This window comes from Antedon bifida, chromosome 1 (genome assembly GCF_963402885.1).
Source record: "Antedon bifida chromosome 1, ecAntBifi1.1, whole genome shotgun sequence".
NCBI lineage: Eukaryota > Metazoa > Echinodermata > Crinoidea > Comatulida > Antedonidae > Antedon > Antedon bifida.
This window is the reverse complement of record NC_136226.1, coordinates 6,807,148-6,828,406: the sequence shown is the minus strand read 5'-3', so window position 1 is coordinate 6,828,406 and position 21,259 is coordinate 6,807,148. Positions and strand designations below refer to the sequence as shown.

At 33.2% G+C, this 21,259-nt stretch overlaps 1 protein-coding gene across 1 annotated transcript in view; it reads left to right on the top strand.

The window, feature by feature from the left end:
* Positions 1-21,259, top strand: part of LOC144839798 (laminin-like protein epi-1) — a 66,167-nt gene that overhangs the window by 14,316 nt on the left and 30,592 nt on the right. The window contains exons 2-13 of the mRNA XM_078695300.1: positions 15,275-15,511; positions 15,833-16,217; positions 16,403-16,521; positions 16,849-16,939; positions 17,332-17,466; positions 17,570-17,707; positions 18,305-18,442; positions 18,549-18,686; positions 18,792-18,929; positions 19,147-19,287; positions 19,559-19,635; positions 20,863-21,015. Of these exons, the coding sequence (XP_078551426.1) occupies positions 15,275-15,511; positions 15,833-16,217; positions 16,403-16,521; positions 16,849-16,939; positions 17,332-17,466; positions 17,570-17,707; positions 18,305-18,442; positions 18,549-18,686; positions 18,792-18,929; positions 19,147-19,287; positions 19,559-19,635; positions 20,863-21,015 (1,890 nt within the window). The remainder of the gene's footprint in view (positions 1-15,274; positions 15,512-15,832; positions 16,218-16,402; positions 16,522-16,848; positions 16,940-17,331; positions 17,467-17,569; positions 17,708-18,304; positions 18,443-18,548; positions 18,687-18,791; positions 18,930-19,146; positions 19,288-19,558; positions 19,636-20,862; positions 21,016-21,259) is intronic.

Sequence of the window (21,259 nt, the reverse complement as noted above, 5' to 3'; positions counted from 1 at the left end):
GCCTCCATTATAATAACAGTTAACAAACCATTTTGTCGCGAGTTACAATTGAAATTACAATAATATTTTGAGTTTAAAATGAAGATATCTTAAATTAATGCCTGCTTGTAGCTTATAGCTTTAAAGGGATGAATATTGGAAAACCAGTCTTTGTATACCGCAGTTTTTTTGTACAAGTTATTGTTGAAAAAGAGACTGGTTTTAAAATAATTAAATTTACTAGAAAAGTTATCAAAATCAAAATTGCCAATGTGTGTATATCAAGTAAAAGAGATTTAGTGAAAAAACACAACTACTAATTAATTGTTTCAAACGCATTAGGTTGTATTGGTAGTTCTTTTTATTTATCATATAAAACCAGGCAAAAAATAACAGTAATTTGAATTTGTTCTAAATCTTATAACGTTTTGCTCAATTCATAATCTTCAGAATTTGTCACCTCCAAGTTTATTTTGATAACGTCATCATACCAAAAAATTAGAACATAATGTGGGTCCCCTAATTTCACCTATGCTACACTGTATATAGATATACAGTGTATACTGTATACAGTATCTAATCAGACATACAATAATAGGCACAACTCAGAACTGTAAGAGTATACATAATCGGGTCGTATGATGGCTTACGTCAACATTTTACGATCGTATTTTAACGTACGTGCATCGTTTTAAAAATTAAATGTCATTAAAATTATAAAAATGATCACCTATAATTCGTCAAAGTGACGAATTAAATTCTAGTTTTGTATTGTTATTTTAAAAGAAAACGTTAATTTGTTGAAAAAAATATATATAGTTTAACAAAATCAGTACGTTAAAGTTGCAATAGTTATACAAATAAGAGTGTACAGCATATACTCCTTACAAACTGAAATGTCTGGTAATTGCAACTACATTTAGGTATTGGTATACATAGGCACACATTACGAGTCCAATTAGAAAAATGCAAATATCAAAACCATTAAAACAAATGTATAAATTGGGAAAATCAACAACCTACACAAAAAAAGGAACGAAATCCAAGTAATTTTAAATTTTGTTAAACACGAAAACAATGTGTGACCAATAAGAGGTCGTTTGCATGATTTAGGTGGCAGTTTTGCATCTAGAAACATTCCCTCTGATGTACACATTTTGTTTTTATCGTTTAGAAAAATTGCAATTGCATGTCACAATTCCTGAACATAATTAATAACACAGCTCCCACAAAAATACGGATTAGTGTAATCAAATAGCAACCATTGAAAATAGAAATGAAAAGACCATGCGGAGCACAGGTAACTGCTAGTACATATAAAATTAAGAACAGTTGGTAGAACTGAGTGTTAAAGAGGATATGAAAGGGTTTTGAAAAAAATTGAATAAATAATTGATTATGAATCTTTCTAATGTAAATAAGCAACATAAAAAAAATTAGCTTTAAATAAATAAAGTTTTTAATAAAAACCTTCGAAAAATGGCCGACCAACTTGCACGCCATATTGGTTTTCAAGAACGTTCTAAACACACGTACGTCCGATCGCTCAGTTACTGTATTTGAAATACCCGCGGTAATATCCACGGCAGCCGTATTGAATCGTGTTTGACATGTGTGTCACACAACATGCGACGACGAAAATGTGTGATACAGTATATTTCAATCATTCATCATAATAATATTACATAGTAGTACTACTTTACTACCTCCACCTAGCTATGAATATCCAAACCAACAACATCAATATGAATACTAGTCTCATCCTCGTCTTAAATGTATATCTATTTTAAATCAATAAAAAACAAGGCCAACAGCCATAATTCGCGTGCTAAAATGCATAGTGATACCGGACCGACAGACAGACAGACAGACCGACCGACCGACCGACATAGTGAACTATAGAGTCGCGTCCACGCGACTAAAAAAAGTTGTAGGAAATTCAATTCAACGAATTATGATGTATAATTCATTTAAGAATAAAACTGCCAAGCGGATAAGTTTATATCGAAATAGTTTTGGCGTAGTGGACGATTAACCAAAAAATTCCTATGTTCCCTGTACAAAAGTTTCCGCTAGTGACGTCACCAGCGGGTTTTTTTTCATTTCTTAGGGCTGTTTACTATGCTTTATCGTCATCTACGAAATTTAATATTTCAGTCAGGAATATTTAACAGTATGTACTACGTAAATTTGGAACCCTTTCATATCCTCTTTTTTAATATGTGTAACAGAAGACTCGTTTCGTTAGAAGACTACTAAGAGAAAAAAATTAAAGTGGACCGACAGCTGGCAAGTCATTTTCCGGCTCGACTTCGTCATCGTCAAAGCACGGACTGCATATCACAGCTTCTCTAAATGCTTCTTCCAACTCCCCAACTTTGCTTCGTCTTGGAATACGAAGTAGCCCTGCACATGTGTTGGAAGAGGGTAGCACGCCGTCTACAAAACAGACCTTTAAAACCATTCCAAGTCCTTGAGGGGGGATGGCATCAACCGCAACCCAGAACTGTAGAAGGTCTTTTAGGTCTATTTTTCCCTCGTCACGTTTCTTAACCATTCCATCTAAAATATAAGAGCAAACTTACATGATACATGTCATACTTCCTACTTACTGGGTAGGTCTACCATTGCATTAATTTAACACTTGGCATGACAATCAAGAATTCTATGACTGGGGGGAGGATCTGATGCAGGACGCCGGGTGCACAAGGCGCGCCTCCTAAGTTATATTTAAAATGTATATCAAGTACAAAACCTTAATGTTAAATACGTCTATGTTGATCCCCCTACTATAAATTCCTACGTCCTCCCCAAACAATCGTCACTAACCAACAGTAGCCTTCTAAGACGATAATTCCCCATTCATTGAATAGTAACAGCACTGGAAAAGCTAAGCTTTGTAAACTGCATTAATAATTTAGGCCTACATACGTTCTAAACTTTTAGTCAGATGCACAAATGCCATGTGTGCCTGTTCCTCCTCCGTTCGTTGGTTACTGCCATTTTCCGAGTATTCAAATGCTACATTGTTTTCATCTAGAAACCACTCGGAGTCCAATGCATGTGGGCGGCTGAAAAATGCTCTACCGACCTGTTTATCCTTTATTAAATGGTCTAATAGCCCAAATGCATTTAAACCTGAAAAATATGTTTTGGATATTAGTGGCTAAATGTCAAAGAAGATACAAGGTTAAACAAAATTCTACCTATGTGTGTGAAAACAATTTAACAAACAAAATAATATTTTAAAAGAAACAATTTATATATAGCTCGCAGTGACAGTATAGAGCTTACAGTATTTGATAATAAAAATATGGAACTAATTAGAAATTACTGTACCTTCTGCAAATTGTCTTAGTTCAGTGTGAACATTTAAGACAGCGAGTTGCTCGACAGATTGTCGCAAGATAGTTGGAAAGTCCTCAATACAGACACTTCTTTTACTTGTGCATATGCCCCAGTCATCCAGTGGTAGACTATTGGACAGTTGCATGAACTCATCATCCGTGTTAGATGCACACATCTAAGAGCGTGATAAAAGATTAATAAACATCCGAATTTGGAAATTGATGTATGTACTTTCTGTAAACAATAATTATCAAGCTTATTGATAGAAGGCAGTATTTTAAAATTGTGATTATAATGCACTCACAGCTGCTTGAAAGAAACATATGCACAGTTTTAGATCTGCGTATTACGTTCGACATTACATTTTAATGATTGTTTTTGTGCCCATGTTTACATAAGATGTTGGTTCACACCATGAGTTACAGTACCTTAATCAGATGCTGTCTCGACTCCATACACGGTACGTCATTTGGGTCGGTAGATCGGTATTGAAGACCTAGGAGATGGGCTACTACTGGCTTACCAAAGATCCCGGGGCAAATTCCATGGTTAATTGCAATGTTTGCAATCACATTGCCAAGCACCATGTACCCCCTCTTTTCAATTATGTCTTGGCTTTTTCGTAGAGTCGAGCAATTTAGGTAGTGGGATTTGGTAAGACCATTTAAAAATAATGTGGCCATCTCCCTTCCGAGACCAGTAAGGTCAATTCCAGATTCGCCTAAAGAATAAAAGATATATGATTTATAAAAATAAATATATGCACTGGTCATGCTTAACAACGAAAAACAAATGTTAAATATTAGTAGTTGTGTACAGTATATAAGTTTAACAAATCGAAAAAGCACACAAATAACGACTTGCCAACCACACAATAATTTTTTTTTTTTAAATCGATGAAAGTGTAACACACATAAAATGTGTGGTAACTCACCAATAAATTTCACTCTGTAAGGCTGTTCTAGCCATTTACCACTAGGATCAATTTGTAAATGGAATTGGAAGTGACTCATAATATCTTCGACTACAAAAAGGCGTCGGCACATCACAAGTTTTGGTTGTTTTGAATAACCTTCCTGAGCCTTCGTTTTCAGTTCTTTTAAAAGCTCTCTCAGGCGATCTCTTGTATCACTATGAAAAAAAAGATAGTGTTAGGTTTTCATTTAAAATTGTATCATTTGTTTATTTTTATTGTGTTTATTATCTGGCAGTTTATTATCACACTAATGTATAACAGTAATACTGTCGGATTTCTGCAAAAGGTTTCAGGTACAATTCTTGTTTTTTTTTATTGCTAATTTTCCATATTTCAGGACGGTTTAGTGTTTATCTATGCCTGTACATCATTAATAAAAAAGAAACTCACATGTCTATATCTGCGAAATTTTCAGTTGATGTGTCCATATCTTCTTTTAAAAAATGTTGATAAGGTTTGTCACACTTTTGCATATATCTGAAAACGATTTAAAATTTAGTGATTTTTTTAAAAATTAGCTTGCTAGTGGTATGCTTTATTTTCTATCTCGAAAAACGAATTGCCGTGTTTTACATGAACATTTTGTGAACTGTTTCTATATTTACAATTTTTAACAAGAGTCAATGTATTTCTTACGTGGTCAGGCCTTCAGAGTCGTCGTACCTATCTCCAAGCCATTGCACATTTAGAATTGTCCCAAATACCGATAAAGGAAGTGGTGTTTCTAGACACACGTCAGTCCTATTTGATGTAAAAAAGTTGTGTCCACTAACAGAGAATAACTCTGTAGATGCTGGCTGCGCCATTATGTAATTGAATAAGTCCTGCAACGGAATTTATAAAGTATTGACCTCGGCTTTTATATATACATATATATCATAGTCTCTCACTGATGAAGAGCTAGTATTGCCCGAAAGCTCTGCTAATTTTTCTGGCTGTTTTACTTTATCGTTTTGTTTTACCTTGTATAATGCATTTTCTGGAAACGTGTGCGTTGCCTGTGCATTTTTAAATCTGAATTTTATATTCTTCCCACACTCATCTGTCATGACTGCAAGACGGGCCTCTCTCCGTCTTGATTCCCTTTCTTCCTGTCTCGTGAATTCTTCTTCCGCTTGCAGTCTCATGATTGAATCGTCTCTTTCTTTCTGCCGTTGTTAGAAAGTAAAATATTATAATATCAGTCATAGGGTTTGGCTTTCTCATGTGTTAGAAAAACCAAAAAGAACTGATAGACCGTGCGCGATGGAAAATAGTGCATTAATGTAAGTACTGCTACATACAAGACTAAATTAAATATATTAATAAATTAGATGGTTATTAGGTTTTATTTAAATCGTTTAAAGCTACGATGCAATGCTACTGAATCCTAATTATTGTTTATTGTTACACTTTGAGTTGTATTAAATACGCCGTATTAGTTGATATAAAGAAGTTAAATCTGCGCCTAACCTGGGCATTAACATAGGCAGTCTTAAACTTATTTTCCATGGCACATTTTGCAAATTCGTCATTTTGACTGCAACGTAGACAGTTTCCAAATTCATCTGTATATGTCGTACAACAATTCGAACAAGGTTCTGTTCCCTATAATGACAAAACGTTGTGTAAGCATGGAGGAACAAAATAATGATGTAAGGAAGAAACGTGTTATTACGTAAAACTGTCTCCTTCAACAGGAATTTAGTAATGGTATATTTTTAATTCAATATTCTGTCAAAACTTTCTAAAATAGTTTTAAAAATGATATAGTGTTATCAATCGGTAAAATGTTTTAATAATTATGTGATCAATTAATCACCCCAACCTTATACTAAACTGTACTTTATTATACTTTCATAATCACTATCCACACTGATTACTTCATAACTTTATTGTACATTTAAAAAATTAACTGGTATATAAATCGATTGGTTACACAGCAAAGCACTCTAGCAATGTAATTGGTGTAATGCTCTAGTAATATCACTTATAGTCGAATAAGCCCAACCTACATAAAACGACAGTTCTGGTGGTGGTGGAGATGGTGACCTTGGCTCCGAAGATAGTTCAACATTCTCCTGGAATGATAATAAGCCTAAATGAATAGCTTTTATCGTTTTTTAATTCTGTCACTCACAGAACGAAATACATAGTAATACGAGTCAACTGGAACATCAACAAAACAAAGCACCTTAAACCAACTACAAACATTTCTTAATTTGGATTTAAACAAAATTAAACTATTAAAGAAATTATCAATATAAGAGAGTAAGGAAAAATAAGAATTACATATGCTCGGTAATAAAACCATTTTAAGAACATCGAGTCTAAAAAAAACTAATGAAATATGAAAAACAAATTTAGTAAGTCTGTTGTACAATGTAGGCTAAAAGAGTAGAGTATTAAAACATATCGAACAATTTGAAAATCAAAACATAAAAAGGCAAAAGTGCTTTAAAAGAAGTTTATGTATTGAAAACAACTCAGAATAACTCAGATAGAAATATAAATCAACTTGGCTAAAGATTTATTCTAACACAAAGTCGCAACAAAGAGGAACTTACTATTGGTGGTGGTGACCTTGGTTCTGGTGGTTCACTGATAGATTCCTAAGATTTATAAAAGATAATGAATTCTAAATGTTTGAATTAATAGTTGTATTATGATGTTATTCTTATCAGTATTATTCTAGAAGTCATCTACACAATAATACACATTACATTCAGTTGGAAACTTTAAAATCCTACCAGAAACGTAACTGAAGATGGCGAAGCAGGAGGCGAAGACGCCAATGGTTGGTCAGTAAGCCTGTCTGGTTCTAGTGGTTCGTCATCGGTTATGTACACTTCTTTGTTAGTATTTGTAGTCTGAAATATAGTTTAATTATAGAATCATAATACATAATAAACAACTATATATTTGTCAGAGTATCTCTGTTTAGAAAATAGTAATGCTATACCGAGTACGTAAAGCGTACTATAATTACAATTTGAATATGTTTTTTTAAATTTTTATTTAATTTTGTAAGTCCATGAGGTTGTTAACCACTATTAAACCCTCTCATTTAATTTGAATCGTTCCGCATGTTTAAGTAATATTAGGAAACTTACCTCTTCCAGTGCCAGGGAATAGATCCTGCCTTGTGGTGAAAGAGACAGAACGGTCTCGCCGTTTAACTGGCAATTTTTCGAAAATAGAGGTTTTGACAGTTTTTTGTTACCAGGTAGTATCTTAAATAAATAACACAAAATATAACGCATTGTAACACAATTGTTATTATGAAAGTACCGTAACTTGTTATAGGCCTACATGTTTTTTTTTTGTTTCTTTCTTTTTTGTGTTTTTTGTGTTATCATTACCTGCAGAAATGTGTATGCCATACTTCCAAATATCGACTCCATTTGCTCCCTAACTTCATCAGCAGAGTCTGACCGACGGAGCGCAATTTTCGCTACCAATTTACGGTGGATCAAATCACACCTTCTTTCTGGTTTAGGAACTTCGTAGTCTCCATTGTGGTCTTTTTGCGAATCCATTGGTAGCATTACTATTTCTTTAGTTATAACCTTTGAAACCTTCTTTTTTTTTTTGCTTTCATTTTTCACTGTATGTGCCCTTTTTCGGGATGATCCAAATCGAAGAGGAGGCTACACGAAAATATAGATACATTTTGTGTTAAAAGTGGGAGCGGGATAAACAAATAACTTACTGTAGATTTCAGTAGCGAGGCGCGGGGTGGGCGTGGTTGGGGGGGGGGGGGGTTTGGTTGGACGGATTTTACCGGGCTGACAAAACCTTCACCGGGCTGAGAAGGAATGCCCACAGTAGAAATAAGTACAGCAACAATTACTTTTTTATTCCAAATAATGTTCCATGGGGAAAGTGGAGCGTATGTTTGTAAATCGGTAAACAATTAAATGAAGAAAAATTTGATTTTATGAACTATTTTTAAAACTTACAAATTGCCTACTACTCCCGGGACGCGATGGTAAAAAGTCATTTTCAGAGTCGTCTTCCTCATCATTTTTATTCTCCATCAGCGATGGAAGCCGTGATAAAGAAGATGCGGGCCTCCTTAATCTTCTGGGAACGAACGTTGATGTTGAAGATTGTAATGATGCCGAGGACCCAGCAGCTGCAGTGCTCGGCAAAGACGCTGACGTCTGCTGGATGGGAACCTGCTGCCTGCTTGGCAAAGGCCTGGACGATGGCGACGTCTGCTGGGTGAGAGTCTGCTGTCTGCTTGGCAAAGGCATTGACGCTGACACTGGCTGGGTGGGAATCTGCTGGAAACACTTTTCAAGCAATTCCTTAAAAAGCTGATAAATTGTAAATTGAGTGTAAATATGAATACAGTACAATTTCTCTTTTGGACATATTTTCAATCACAGGAAAAAAATGGCCATAGTAAAAATATTGTCATTTTGGTACATTTGTTTTTCCACGCGAAAACCCTTATTAAGAGTACTATTTCGTTTATAATATAATTAAGGGGACATTTTATTGGGTCCCGAGTGTGTCCTCCTAATAGTGATTATATGACCCGTAAAACCTGTATTATAAAATTTTAAAGATCCAATAACTAATGATAATCTTATTTATTTTGAAATACATCTTTAAATCGTTACTCAATTTACAAAGGTGCTTCTTTCAAAATAACAATACAAAATGGGAATGGAAAAAAAATGAATGCGAGCCTGTCATGCAGGTTTTTGTCTATGCCTTTACCTTTGAAGAAATCTGAATTGTGTCATCTGAGTCTTCCATTGTTGTAATACTGTAGTATCATAAAAACTATAGTATTAAATTTCTGTCTTGAAATAAAAATAAATGTTTTGCTTTTAGAAACTTTGTACAGTACGATATACATGCCTAGATGCTAAATAAACTTTTTTTAAATACGAATGTCATCTGTACAATAAATGTTAATTAAAGACTGCACCAAAATAATGATGTATAAGTAATATGGTATACAAAAAGAATATGGTTGGGTGGTAAGCCAGGCAACTGGTCCTTTAAGGTGATTAATTATCTTTGATCGCTGTTGTTGTTGAAAAAACTGTCATTTCTACTTATTTTACGATGGAGAAGGTGGAAAGGTTATATACACTGCCATGGGAATGGATACTTGAGAGGCGCCATATGTCAGTTGTGTGAACACCCATATAACTATTTGGTCAAAGTTGAATTATATCTTTCGAGGGTGTAAATATATAATAATATGAGAGTAAAATTATAGTTAAACGTAAATTTGAAATTAAATTTAACTTTTTAACGACAATTTGCAATATCATAATCTATGGCGTACCAAACTGTCATTTATTTAGGCAACTAAAATATCTTAGTTTTTAATAGATGTAGTTAGTTTACAATATAGATCTTAGGTTCCAATAGAGATATATCCCTGTTTATAACCAAGATATCTTTTCAATAAAGATATCTCTATTATTCCAATTAGAGACAATTAATATATGTCTTAAGAGATATATCATAGTTTTGTTCCCTTGAGTTAGACCTATTAGCAATTTAGTATTCCTATCAAATAAACTTGGTAGGCCTATATAGACGACGCATTCCCATAAGAATAAATAGGCCTATACTAACTATTATATTAAAATAAATGTATTAACTAAAATCATTTCATTACTACTCAACTTATCAGATGTTATCGTAAATAGTGTTGTCATTTTCTTAATCAATATTATTGGTATCGATATAAATCTTCAACCATCTTTAATATTTATTACCAAAATTGGTAGGCATATAGGGCTACGTGTTCCGTTTTGCTGAATCGGAATTAATTTTAAGTATACAACTGTTATACGTCAGTATAAACTGTACTTATACTCGACGCAAAGTATTCAAGTTCCATATTAGACTGTTGCTTAATTAGTTTGCTTTTACTCACGGTAGATAAATTAATTTAAATTGCTTACCTATTAACAATTTGTTGGCACCGGTGTAGAATAGGTCGTAAAATGATATTCGCGCGCTGTTTGATCGTAGGCTGTCAATCTTCGAGTTTCCAATAACAACCCCGCCTTCTAATTTAAATGTTAAAACGTTTTGTCCCACGCTTGAGTAGGCTCGGCTAACAAAATTTATTTTGTCGCGACAAAATAAATTTTGTCGCGACAAAATGAATTTTGTTGCAACAAAATTCATTTTGTCTACACAGAATGAATTTTGTCTACACAGAATACATTTTGTCGCCACAAAATGAATTTTGTTGTTACAGAATGAATTTTGTCTACACAGAATTAATTTTGTCCACACAGAATTAATTTTGTCTACACAAAATGAATTTTGTCGTTACAGAATGAATTTTGTCGCCACAAAATGAATTTTGTCGTTACAGAATGAATTTTGTCTACACAGAATTAATTTTGTCAAACACAGAATTAATTTTGTCTACACAGAATGAATTTTGTTTACACAGAATTAATTTTGTCGAGACAAAATGAATTTTGTCCACACAGAATAAATTTTGTCAACACAAAATGAATTTTGTCAATACAAAATGAATTTTGTATTGACAAAATGAATTTTGTGTTGACAAAATGAATTTTGTATTGACAAAATTAATTATGTGTACACAAAATTGTAATATTTCGACAAAATTAGCAATGTCCCATACGGCGCCCCGTACTCTCACCCCTCTCACTCTAAACCTCTTTTTCACACCCTAAATACCCTAAAACATCTTTGACATTAATAAATTGCAAACTGCCCTATTCATGTATAGGTACTCAAATAACAAACTTCCAACCACTTTCAACGGTTTCTTCACTAAAAATAACGAACTACACACATATAACACTAGGAACGCAAACAACTACATTTCCAAAAACTATAACAGTAAGCAAATACTAAACTCTATATACATACCGGACCCCTACTCTGGAACTCTCTTAATCCGTCAATAACTAATAGCAAAACAAATAATACTCTAAAAATAAACTACAAATCATATCTAATATCAAAATATAAAGTAAATTAATTATTTTGATCATATTAATAACTTATTATTAAATTTAATTAGGCAAATCATATAAATACCGTTTGTCCTTCCTGTCGTCCTTGTCTTGTTTGTATCGTCGTACATGTCCGTCCCTGTCTGTCAGTAGCTAACCTTCACATTATGCTTATTATTATTATTTTTAACTTTTTTATTCTTTCTGGTGGATCCAAGCCCCTTGGGGTTTAAATGGTATTCTCCAGGCATAATGCAACTATTATTTACTTAATTTCCAACCATTTGTATCTATTATATTTTTGTATGTTTGCATTATGTGAATAAATTTGAACTTGAACTTGAATTCAATTCAACATTTATTTTGACCAAAATCATTAACATGTACATAGACTCAATTGAGGATATAGAGCAAGAACAGACCCATGAATGATTGACTCTACTACAATTCCATGTACATCTTCCTTTCATAACCATTACTTCAAACCATCATTCAATTTACAGAGGAGTAAAGCTCTGTCTATACTATCAAACTTTATTTGTGTGACAAAAAAAATGTGATGTGCCCAATAATATAGATATGGTGATGTAACATCACTACCGTATTTGGGCATCTCACTACCATATTTGGACAAACTTTTTTTGATGGTGTAGACAGAGTTTTTAAGGCCATGCAAAACTTGTGGACAGATTCATCTTCTTTATAGAAGGTCTTTGTACATTATATATTTCCATACCAGGTGTTACATTCATGATTGTATCATATCACATGTGTTAGCACTTTCTTAATTGCTTTGGTATTGTAGTAACACCTATCTGCTAATGAGGCTGGCCTGTCAGTTCCATAGTTGTTTTGGATCATTTCGCATTATCAACATAACTTGTATATTATTACATGGACTTGTTTTGTGGTTTTTGACCGTGTGAACGCCTATGAGAAAAAATGTTTTGCGAACTTTTGGCCGTATTCACCAATCACACTTAGGCTGAAAATTAAAAAAATATCCTAACTTTTCTAAGTGAATACACTTTAAGGGAATAACTTACATATTTATTGAGTTAAGTGAAATATCTCACTTAAGTGTGATTGGTGCCGAATACGGCGAAAAATGGAGTTGCAGTAAGAAAAAGATTAACATATAGGCCTAGGATGTATATTAAATATTGTTTAGAATGATTCATATAATGGTATTGCCGAATATGTTGTAAATCCAATATGGAATAGCAATTAAAAACTGTAGCCTGACAAAAAGCAGTGAATTATACCAAAAGATCAGGATGCAATGACTTTTGACTTTGTAGCATCAGTAGCTATAGCTACAAGGCAGCAAGAGTATTGATTTTATTTCCAATGTGGGTCTTGATGGTAGACATGGACCGTAAAGTAAAAGTTAACTTTAGGTTAAGTTGAAAGAAATTCTTTTTATTACAATTGTCGGCAAAGATAAATTGTTTGAAAAAAAGACATGACAAGATTTGTAATAGCACCAGTCCCACGCATTAGAGGAGGCATAGACATTGCCTACGAGGGTCTTGGCTCTGAAAATAAATACAAAAATAATGTTGGTCATTGTTTCTAAACACATAAACATTGTTGTAGAGACAAAACATACTGCATCACCTTTATAACATTTTAAAGAAAAAACAAATTGTCTCTTCCTCTACAGCAATAACTACTATAAGTCTGTATGCACATCAACTTGTTTCGATTTAATTTCGTTTTAGTTAATAGCTGGAGCAAATTGTTACAGACTTTTCAAATCATATGAACTGTGAAATTTACAGATTTTTAATATTTTCTTAGAAACTTCCTTTTCTATAAATATTATTAATAAACTTTTTTAAAAAGTATATAAATAGCCTGCATTTTAGTATAAATGTACATAATTTATTAGCCATTTTTGTTAGCCACATAACCTTCCCACTTAACCCATGGTATACAGATCAAAGGGCTATTAATTGGACACTCAATCTTGCATTGCTTCATATCAGTTACAAACTGTCAACAAGCCTATATGGACATTTTATGAGCTTTTTAGGATGTAACTATGCTGATTAATGGTTGTGCCTGTTGGACTGTTTTGTCAATTGTGGTTATAGAGGTTATACTATTAGATAACATGCTCATTTATGGTCAAGATACAAGGAACATTTTCACCAATGCTACACAATACCAACTTATTGCTATGCATATCAAATGGTAGGGAAAAAAACGAATACAAAAAAAAGTGTCTGCTTTTTTTAAAGAAACAGTGGGCTAGTCTACTCTGTTCAATCTTTTCCTCTCAGGGTCAATGTTTTTTTTTACTGGTCTCACATTTTCAGTTGGTAAATGTTTTTATTGCTATTCTTAAATCTCTGTCTACACTATCAAACTAGTTTGACAAATGCCCAAATATGATAGTGATATGCTTAAATATGGTAGTGATATGACATCATCATGTCCATATATGGGCACATCACATTTTGTTGTCACATAAAGTTTGATAGTGTAGACAGAGCTTACTGTAATAGTCGCATATTTTCTTCAAACACGAATACTAACTGTAGTATACACAAGTTTTTCTGTTTCTGTATTTTCCTTTTCCATGTTACATATTTTTTAGAAACTCTATAAAGTATGATATCAGTATGTAGGCCTAGGCTAGCAATGAAGTAATATTATTAACAATACACTCTAAATAGTTTATCTAAATTGTTAATCGTTGGTTTATTTATGTTTCTTTCTGCTGGATTACCTTCCATGCATTATGAAAGTGTTGTATTTCAATACATTGTCTAGTATATGGTATGGTTCAATTTGTAACTGTTGAAATCTGAATTCAAAACATTTTTAAAAGGTTACAATTAAATGGTGCTTTACAAAAAAAAATCACTAAGAATTTAAAAAAAAAACAGTATTCAGAGCCGTGGCCACCAGTACGGTTGGTAAAGTTTCAACCTGACCACTATTTCACAGTGCCTTGAACAGAGATTGTTCCCTTTTCTTACGAACCACTTTATTGCTCATGTCTATACATCACTAATTATACCTACTTAACACTTAAATAATGCCTGATGTTGGAAAGAAATGAGTTGTACTAAAAAACAAGAACAAGTGTAGTAGGAATTGAAATGGTCTGCGTATGAGAGACACATTCAGCAATGCCAAGAAGCTGATAAACATACTTTAAGGTTGAGTTCACATTAGACCCCCATTAGCGTTGGTCGAGCATGAACTTAACCTTTCATATATTATCGTCTGTATACTCCAGTGTCTCAGCGTTTACAAGACATCATATATAGGCTACCCTAAATAATAATAAGCAAAAGTCAGCATCTGCCCCAGTCAAGAGATGTTTAACTTACAAGTGACTCTATAGATCTGACCTCAACTTCATTTTATATACAATATTGACTCCCATTCCAAAACTATTGAACAAACAAACTTTATGTAAATAACAGCCTAAGTGAACTCTAAACCTGTGCAAATAAACTTCTGAAAGGAATATAAAGTTGATAAACAAATATGGCTATAGAAATGTATAAAGGAACATTTAGTGAAGTGAGTCGCAGCGAATGAAAGTGTTAATGATGTACTGTTCCCCAAAAACATGAAAAATTAAGATTAAGACTTTGAATAATAAAAAAAAATAATTTTTACTTATATAAAGAAAAAATAAACTGTTAAATTCAACCAAAAACATTGTATATAGAAATCCAAAGTAAAGGCAAAATGTAAATATTCAGTTGATAAAACTTGGCAAAAAAATGTTAAGTTATTCTTAGGTGAGAGTTGAACCCATGACTTCAGATCACTAGAGTAGCATAGAATCATACCTCTCTGGTTAATATTTAAGCCCAAGTATGCTGCAAATAGATTAGATTGGTATTTTGCAACATTTTAATCCTGTAGGCCTAATAATTAAATTGGACAAACGAAACAATTATAAAACATGTTGAGACTGGAAGTAAGTTGAGTCTGTTGTAAATACATATTCTATATCAAGTTAAATTTAAAACCTTTTATTTTACAGTCTTACCATGTAGCATATGTCATTGTGAAATTTGCAAACTCTCCAAGACCTGGTGTGTGGATCTTAGAAAAGTCAAGCGACTTTGGCAACACATACGAACCATGGCAATACTTTGCAGATTCAGAGAGTGATTGTGTACAATCATTTGGTATGAATTCCACTGTACAACTGACCTCTGATGATCAAGTCATTTGCACAACTGCTTATTCTGAAATTGTTCCATTAGAAGATGGTGAGGTAAGACTATTTTTAATAATTAAAGTAGAACACTATATTAAAGGGACACATTCGGGACCCAACAAAGTATCATTGTTGGGATCCATATTTGATGTTGTAAGCTAATGTAATCCATCTCCTTCTCTTGTTAATTGCCCCATGAGGGATGAATACAGATGTATACTGATACTGATCTCTTTTAGTGTGTGCCCTGGATGTGTTGGTCATAGTTAACACTTTTCCTTGTTAGTTTCACTGGAAAGTGGTAAGCTTTCATGTTGACAAACATAATATTGTGACATGGAAGAATTTCTTTTGATATTTTTGCCATTTTATTTTCAGATTGTTGTTTCATTGATAAATGGTCGACCAGGAGCGAATGACTTCTACGCATCAGATGCCCTTCAAGATTTTACAAGAGCCACTAACGTTCGTCTGAGGTTGTTACAGACCAAGACACTATTAGGACACTTAATGGCCAAACAGCAACAAGACCCAACTGTTACTAGACGTTATTACTACAGTATCAAGGACATCTCAATTGGAGGGCGTTGTTTGTGTAATGGTCATGCGGATCGTTGTGATACACCAGTACCGGGTCAACCAGGTCGAATTATGTGTACATGCTCTCATAATACATGTGGTCCTGAGTGCCAGGAATGTTGTCCAGGATTTGTTCAAAAGAAATGGTTACCGGCCACATTGCAAACTGCAAATGAATGCGAACGTAAGAAAGAAGTTTTAAACTAAATAATTGTCATTTTTATTTGTCTACAGTATCATAAACTCAGTGTTTTATTTCACTATCTACTACTCTCTCTATCCTCATACAGTATTTCTTATTTTTTCATTGATGTTATTGATATTTACTTTACCCTATAATTATATAATCATTATTATAAACTTGTATAGCCTGTAATTGCTTTGGTCATGCTACTAGCTGTTACTATGATGAAGATGTTGACCATCGGAGAGAATCACTAGATATCTACGGCAACTACTCCGGAGGAGGTGTTTGCATCGATTGTCAGGTTGGCTGTTGTTTTTTGTATTTTGTTGTAGGCCTCGTCTACACTTTGGTTGATTCATTGATGACAGAAAGAGCATTCAGAACTCTTGCATCCACACTGTATATATGCAATTGGCTCAGATGTCATTTGTTCAGCTTTAGTTATGAAATGTTATAGGCAAAAATTTGATTTTTTTAACTTGTTGAAAACACTTGTAGCAACATTCCATGGTAATACACTGTGTTTTACGTCACATTACATATGTAATCAACTGATTCTCTTGCGATAAGTTATTTTTATTTAATTCTGAATATATTAGAATGGTGTTTATATCTTTTTAAACTATAGGATAACACTACAGGTGTCAATTGCAATGAGTGTAAACCTGGTTACTTTAGAGCTGCCAACACCCACCCTACATCTTCCTCAATCTGTCAACGTAAGTAAACATATAAACATACAAATCTCTTATCCAGGCCTTGTCTTTTGAGGCGTGGAAGTGCGATCACTCGCCTAACACACTCCTAAAGTTCCTTGTGGTGTGGCATTTACAAACTTGATCGTTTTCAAACGATCGTCGTTGAACTGTTGACGATCAACGACGTCGAATAACGCTGACAGGAAAACAGGCTATATATTACCTTACCTATCTACTCAACAAATATAAGAATAATAACCCTACAACACCTCTGAATGTGCAATTTGTAGCACAACAATTTACATAAGATGAGGCCTGCTTATCTAGTGAATACCATTTATTGACTTAGATGAAATACTGAAACTGCTGACTGTATTATGTTTGTTTTCTATATCGATTTGTTTTTTTTATAGGCTGTAATTGTGAGTCGTATTTGTATACTGGTAACTGTGCCCCGTTGACAGGCAAATGTGAATGTAAACCTCAGTACGCTGGCGAAATGTGTAATGAATGTAGTCTAGGTCACTATGATTACCCAGAATGCAAAGGTATTTTTCATATGGTTAAAAATCATGATACAGATAAATAAGTAGATAACCTTATTTCCATTGTGTTAAAAATTATGTTAATAAATGTTTTATATTTGTGAAGAATGCAGATGCAATGTGAATGGGACTGTAAATGCTGAATGCCAAGCACAGGCTGGTCAGTGTCAGTGTAAACAGAACTTCCGTGGCCTACAGTGTGATAAGTGTGCTCTCGGTTACTACAAGTTTCCATCCTGTATTCGTAAGAAATCAATTTTATTGTTTCAAATTTTTTCTTAATAGTATTGAATATAATTTTTATGATATATCTGCACTAGCTTATAGTTTTATATACGTGATACAGAAACATAACTTATATTACTTATTTTCCCTTTGTTTTTGTATGACTATTTCGTGTTTGAATGTCTTTTGTATAAATTTTTATTACTTAATGTATTTATATTTTTCTATGTTAATATTTTGATGTTTTTGTGTACTTTTTATGTAGTTTTTATGTAAAACCGAAATAAATAAATAAATAATAATTAAATTTGTAACTTGTATAGACATCTTATTCTTTAGAAATAAAAATTAAGCAGCGGATTTAATTATGAATCCAGAATTGACCATGCTCTTACCAAATTAATTTCAGTATGAAAACATAAATCAAAAAGCAAATTACTGAAGAAATGACAATGCTGTGGGTATCAGTGGCTGGATCTCAATGGAGATACAAATAACTAAGCAAAAAGCTAAATCAAACAGCCAGAAAGAAATAAGTAACACTAACCCTCTCTAGTTGCAAGAATACATAATACATTATTATATTAAATAAAAATTATTGTATTTCTTTCTGTAGTTTGTGAGTGCAATGTGTACGGTCGACTTGATATGGTTTGCGATGAAGGCACCGGTGAGTGTCGTTGCCGTAGAGACTTTGCCGGAAGAGCTTGCGACCAATGTGCTGAAGGTTTTTACGGTTTCCCCAATTGCCTTCGTAAGTTGCCATAAAAAATAATTTTGAAATCAGTAAATAAAAGCTATTGTTATTGGTACTATCTTGTTTTTATTACAAATCTCTTGTTTGTGTCTCCTTATTAAAGCATGCAAATGTCATCCTGAAGGCACTGAGGGCGCTGTTTGTGAATCTGTGGAAGGCAAGTGTAAATGCAAACGTAACTTTGCGGGCACCATTTGTGATTTATGCACAAATGACTTCTACGATTTTCCAAACTGTAAACGTAAGTAGCTTAAAAAACAACAATACCTTTTTAACATTTGTGAATTGAACACAGAGGATGAATTTGAATGTTACTCATACATTGTTTAACACTTGGTCTTTATAGCATGTGACTGTAATAGTGTTGGTACTGGAGGTGTGTCACAGTGCTACAGTAATGGCCAATGTCAGTGTTTACCCAACTACAGTGGTGACAAATGTGATTCCTGTTCACCGGGATATTATGGCTATCCAGATTGCATTGGTAAGAATCAATATAATTTATAACACAGATTTTCTCATCTTCACTGTTTGAAATTTAATTAATTATTAGTATATCATAGGGCAGTTTAGAATTTCTTCTTTGCCTGTAAATTTATAATTTTAAAAAACATTTGCAAAAGAAGCCAATTTGGTTCAATGATTTAGATTGATTATTGATTTTTGATAAATTGATAATTTACTATTATGACTTTTGACAGCTTGTGATTGTGATCCTGATGGGTCAAAATTACGTCAAAATTGTGACCGTGTCACAGGTCAGTGTCCTTGTTCCAGTAACTACATCGGTCGAGATTGCAGGCAATGTGCTCTTGGATTCTACAATTTCCCATTTTGTGAAGGTAGGCATTTATTGTAGTAAATAGTAGGCTTACTGTAGATTTGGGAAGCATTTTGGCTATTTGTACTTCTGGTAATAATTATTTAAATAATTGCCATTCCCTCGTTCCTGCAGAATTAAAAATAAATAGAAGTTGTTGAATATTGTTTCAATCCAACCCACACAAGACATTTTCAAAGAATGTACAATGTGGGTAGATAATCAGTAAATACATTTTGTACTACTTGCAGGAATAATTTAGAATTATAATTTGGATATATTTATTTCATTAGAGTGTAACTGTGCCCCATCTGGGGTTCAGGAACATCTTCTGGATCAGCCATTTGGTGGCTGTGGTGCACAGTCTAATGTAAGTTGAGGGTAGTATTTCTGTATTGCTGAATCATCATCGCTTCCAATATCAGCTGAATCATGCCGTTTAACTGAATCATGTGTTCAGCTGAATCATGCCGTTTAACTGAATCATAACGTTTAACTGAATCATGTGCTCAACTGAATCATACCGTTTAACTGAATCATGCTATTCAACTGAATCATGCCGTTTAACTGAATCATGTCATTCAATTTAATTTTAATGTTTAACTGAATCATGCGTTTAACTGAATCATGTCATTCAATTGAATCATGACGTTTTACTGAATCATGTCGTTTAACTCAATCATGCTTGCTTGTGGTTATCCTGTTTTTCACACTTTATTGTACTTAATTTTTTATTTATCTTTTTATGAATGTGAAAAATAAAAAGAATCAATAAAAAAAAAACAAAAAACTGAATAATGCCATTCAACTGAATCATGCCATTCAACTGAATCATGCCATTCAACTGAATCATGCTGGCTAACTGAATCATGCCGTTTCACTGAATCATGATGTTTTCATCTTTTCATATCATCATTATCATCCTTCATATTTTATGTGTATAAAATATGTTCTGAATATATAGTGACTAACATAACATGTTTTATATTATGTTTCTATAGTTATTTACATATCTCAAATCTGCTAATAGACTGAAGCTATCATATTTCATTTTCTTCATTAGTAGGCCTATGATAATTAGTTCTCAACACTTTCTTAGTTAATAATTGTATTGCTTCATTCATGTTTTTTAAAACTATACTTGTGCTTCCAGAATATAAATCTTTCATTTCATCTCTCATTATAATGTCTAGGGGCAACTTCTTTCTCTCATCTTATACCATATTTATTTTAGAATCATCGCTGGCCTGTTTTCAAATATCTCTCTTTTTGTTAAATTGTATATATATTATAATTGCACTGTTCATTCTATGTGTTCATAGATTTGTTTGTAGATATGTTTATAGATATGGTCATAAATATGTTCATAAATGTGTTCACACATATGTTCATAGATGTGTTCATACATATGTTCATACATACGTTCATAGATGTGTTCATACATATGTTCAATCATGGGTATATTTATACTGTACATGTCCAAAAATGTTCATAAATATGTTCATAAAGTTGATATAAAGTTTGCGGTACACCATGTATATATATTTCTGAAAAATTTCTGATCATTCTCAATAGTGTCAACTGTTTTATATTGTAGGGAGCTTGTCTCTGCAAAGATAATGTGGTTGGCAGGTCATGTGATGAATGTAAGGAACTTTATTGGAATTTGCAGTTAACCAATCCCAGCGGATGTGAAGACTGTATGTGCTTTACACCGGGAACAACCTCAATGAGCCAAGCATGCCAGATGGTAATTGCCTTCAATTCCTTGTGTTGTATTCTGGATTCAAAATGCCTGTCTTTTTTAAAATTCTAAATTTAGTCATACTATATTGCCAAGAATAACCATAAGTGATTTCATTCACTGTCCTCAAAGGTGGCAACCCTGTTCACAGGACAGCAAATCCCTGGATCAGTAGGCAAGCATCTTAACCACCAAGCTTAAACTTCACTCTATCGTTTAGAATTCAGCTCTCCAAGATTAGTCATGAGTT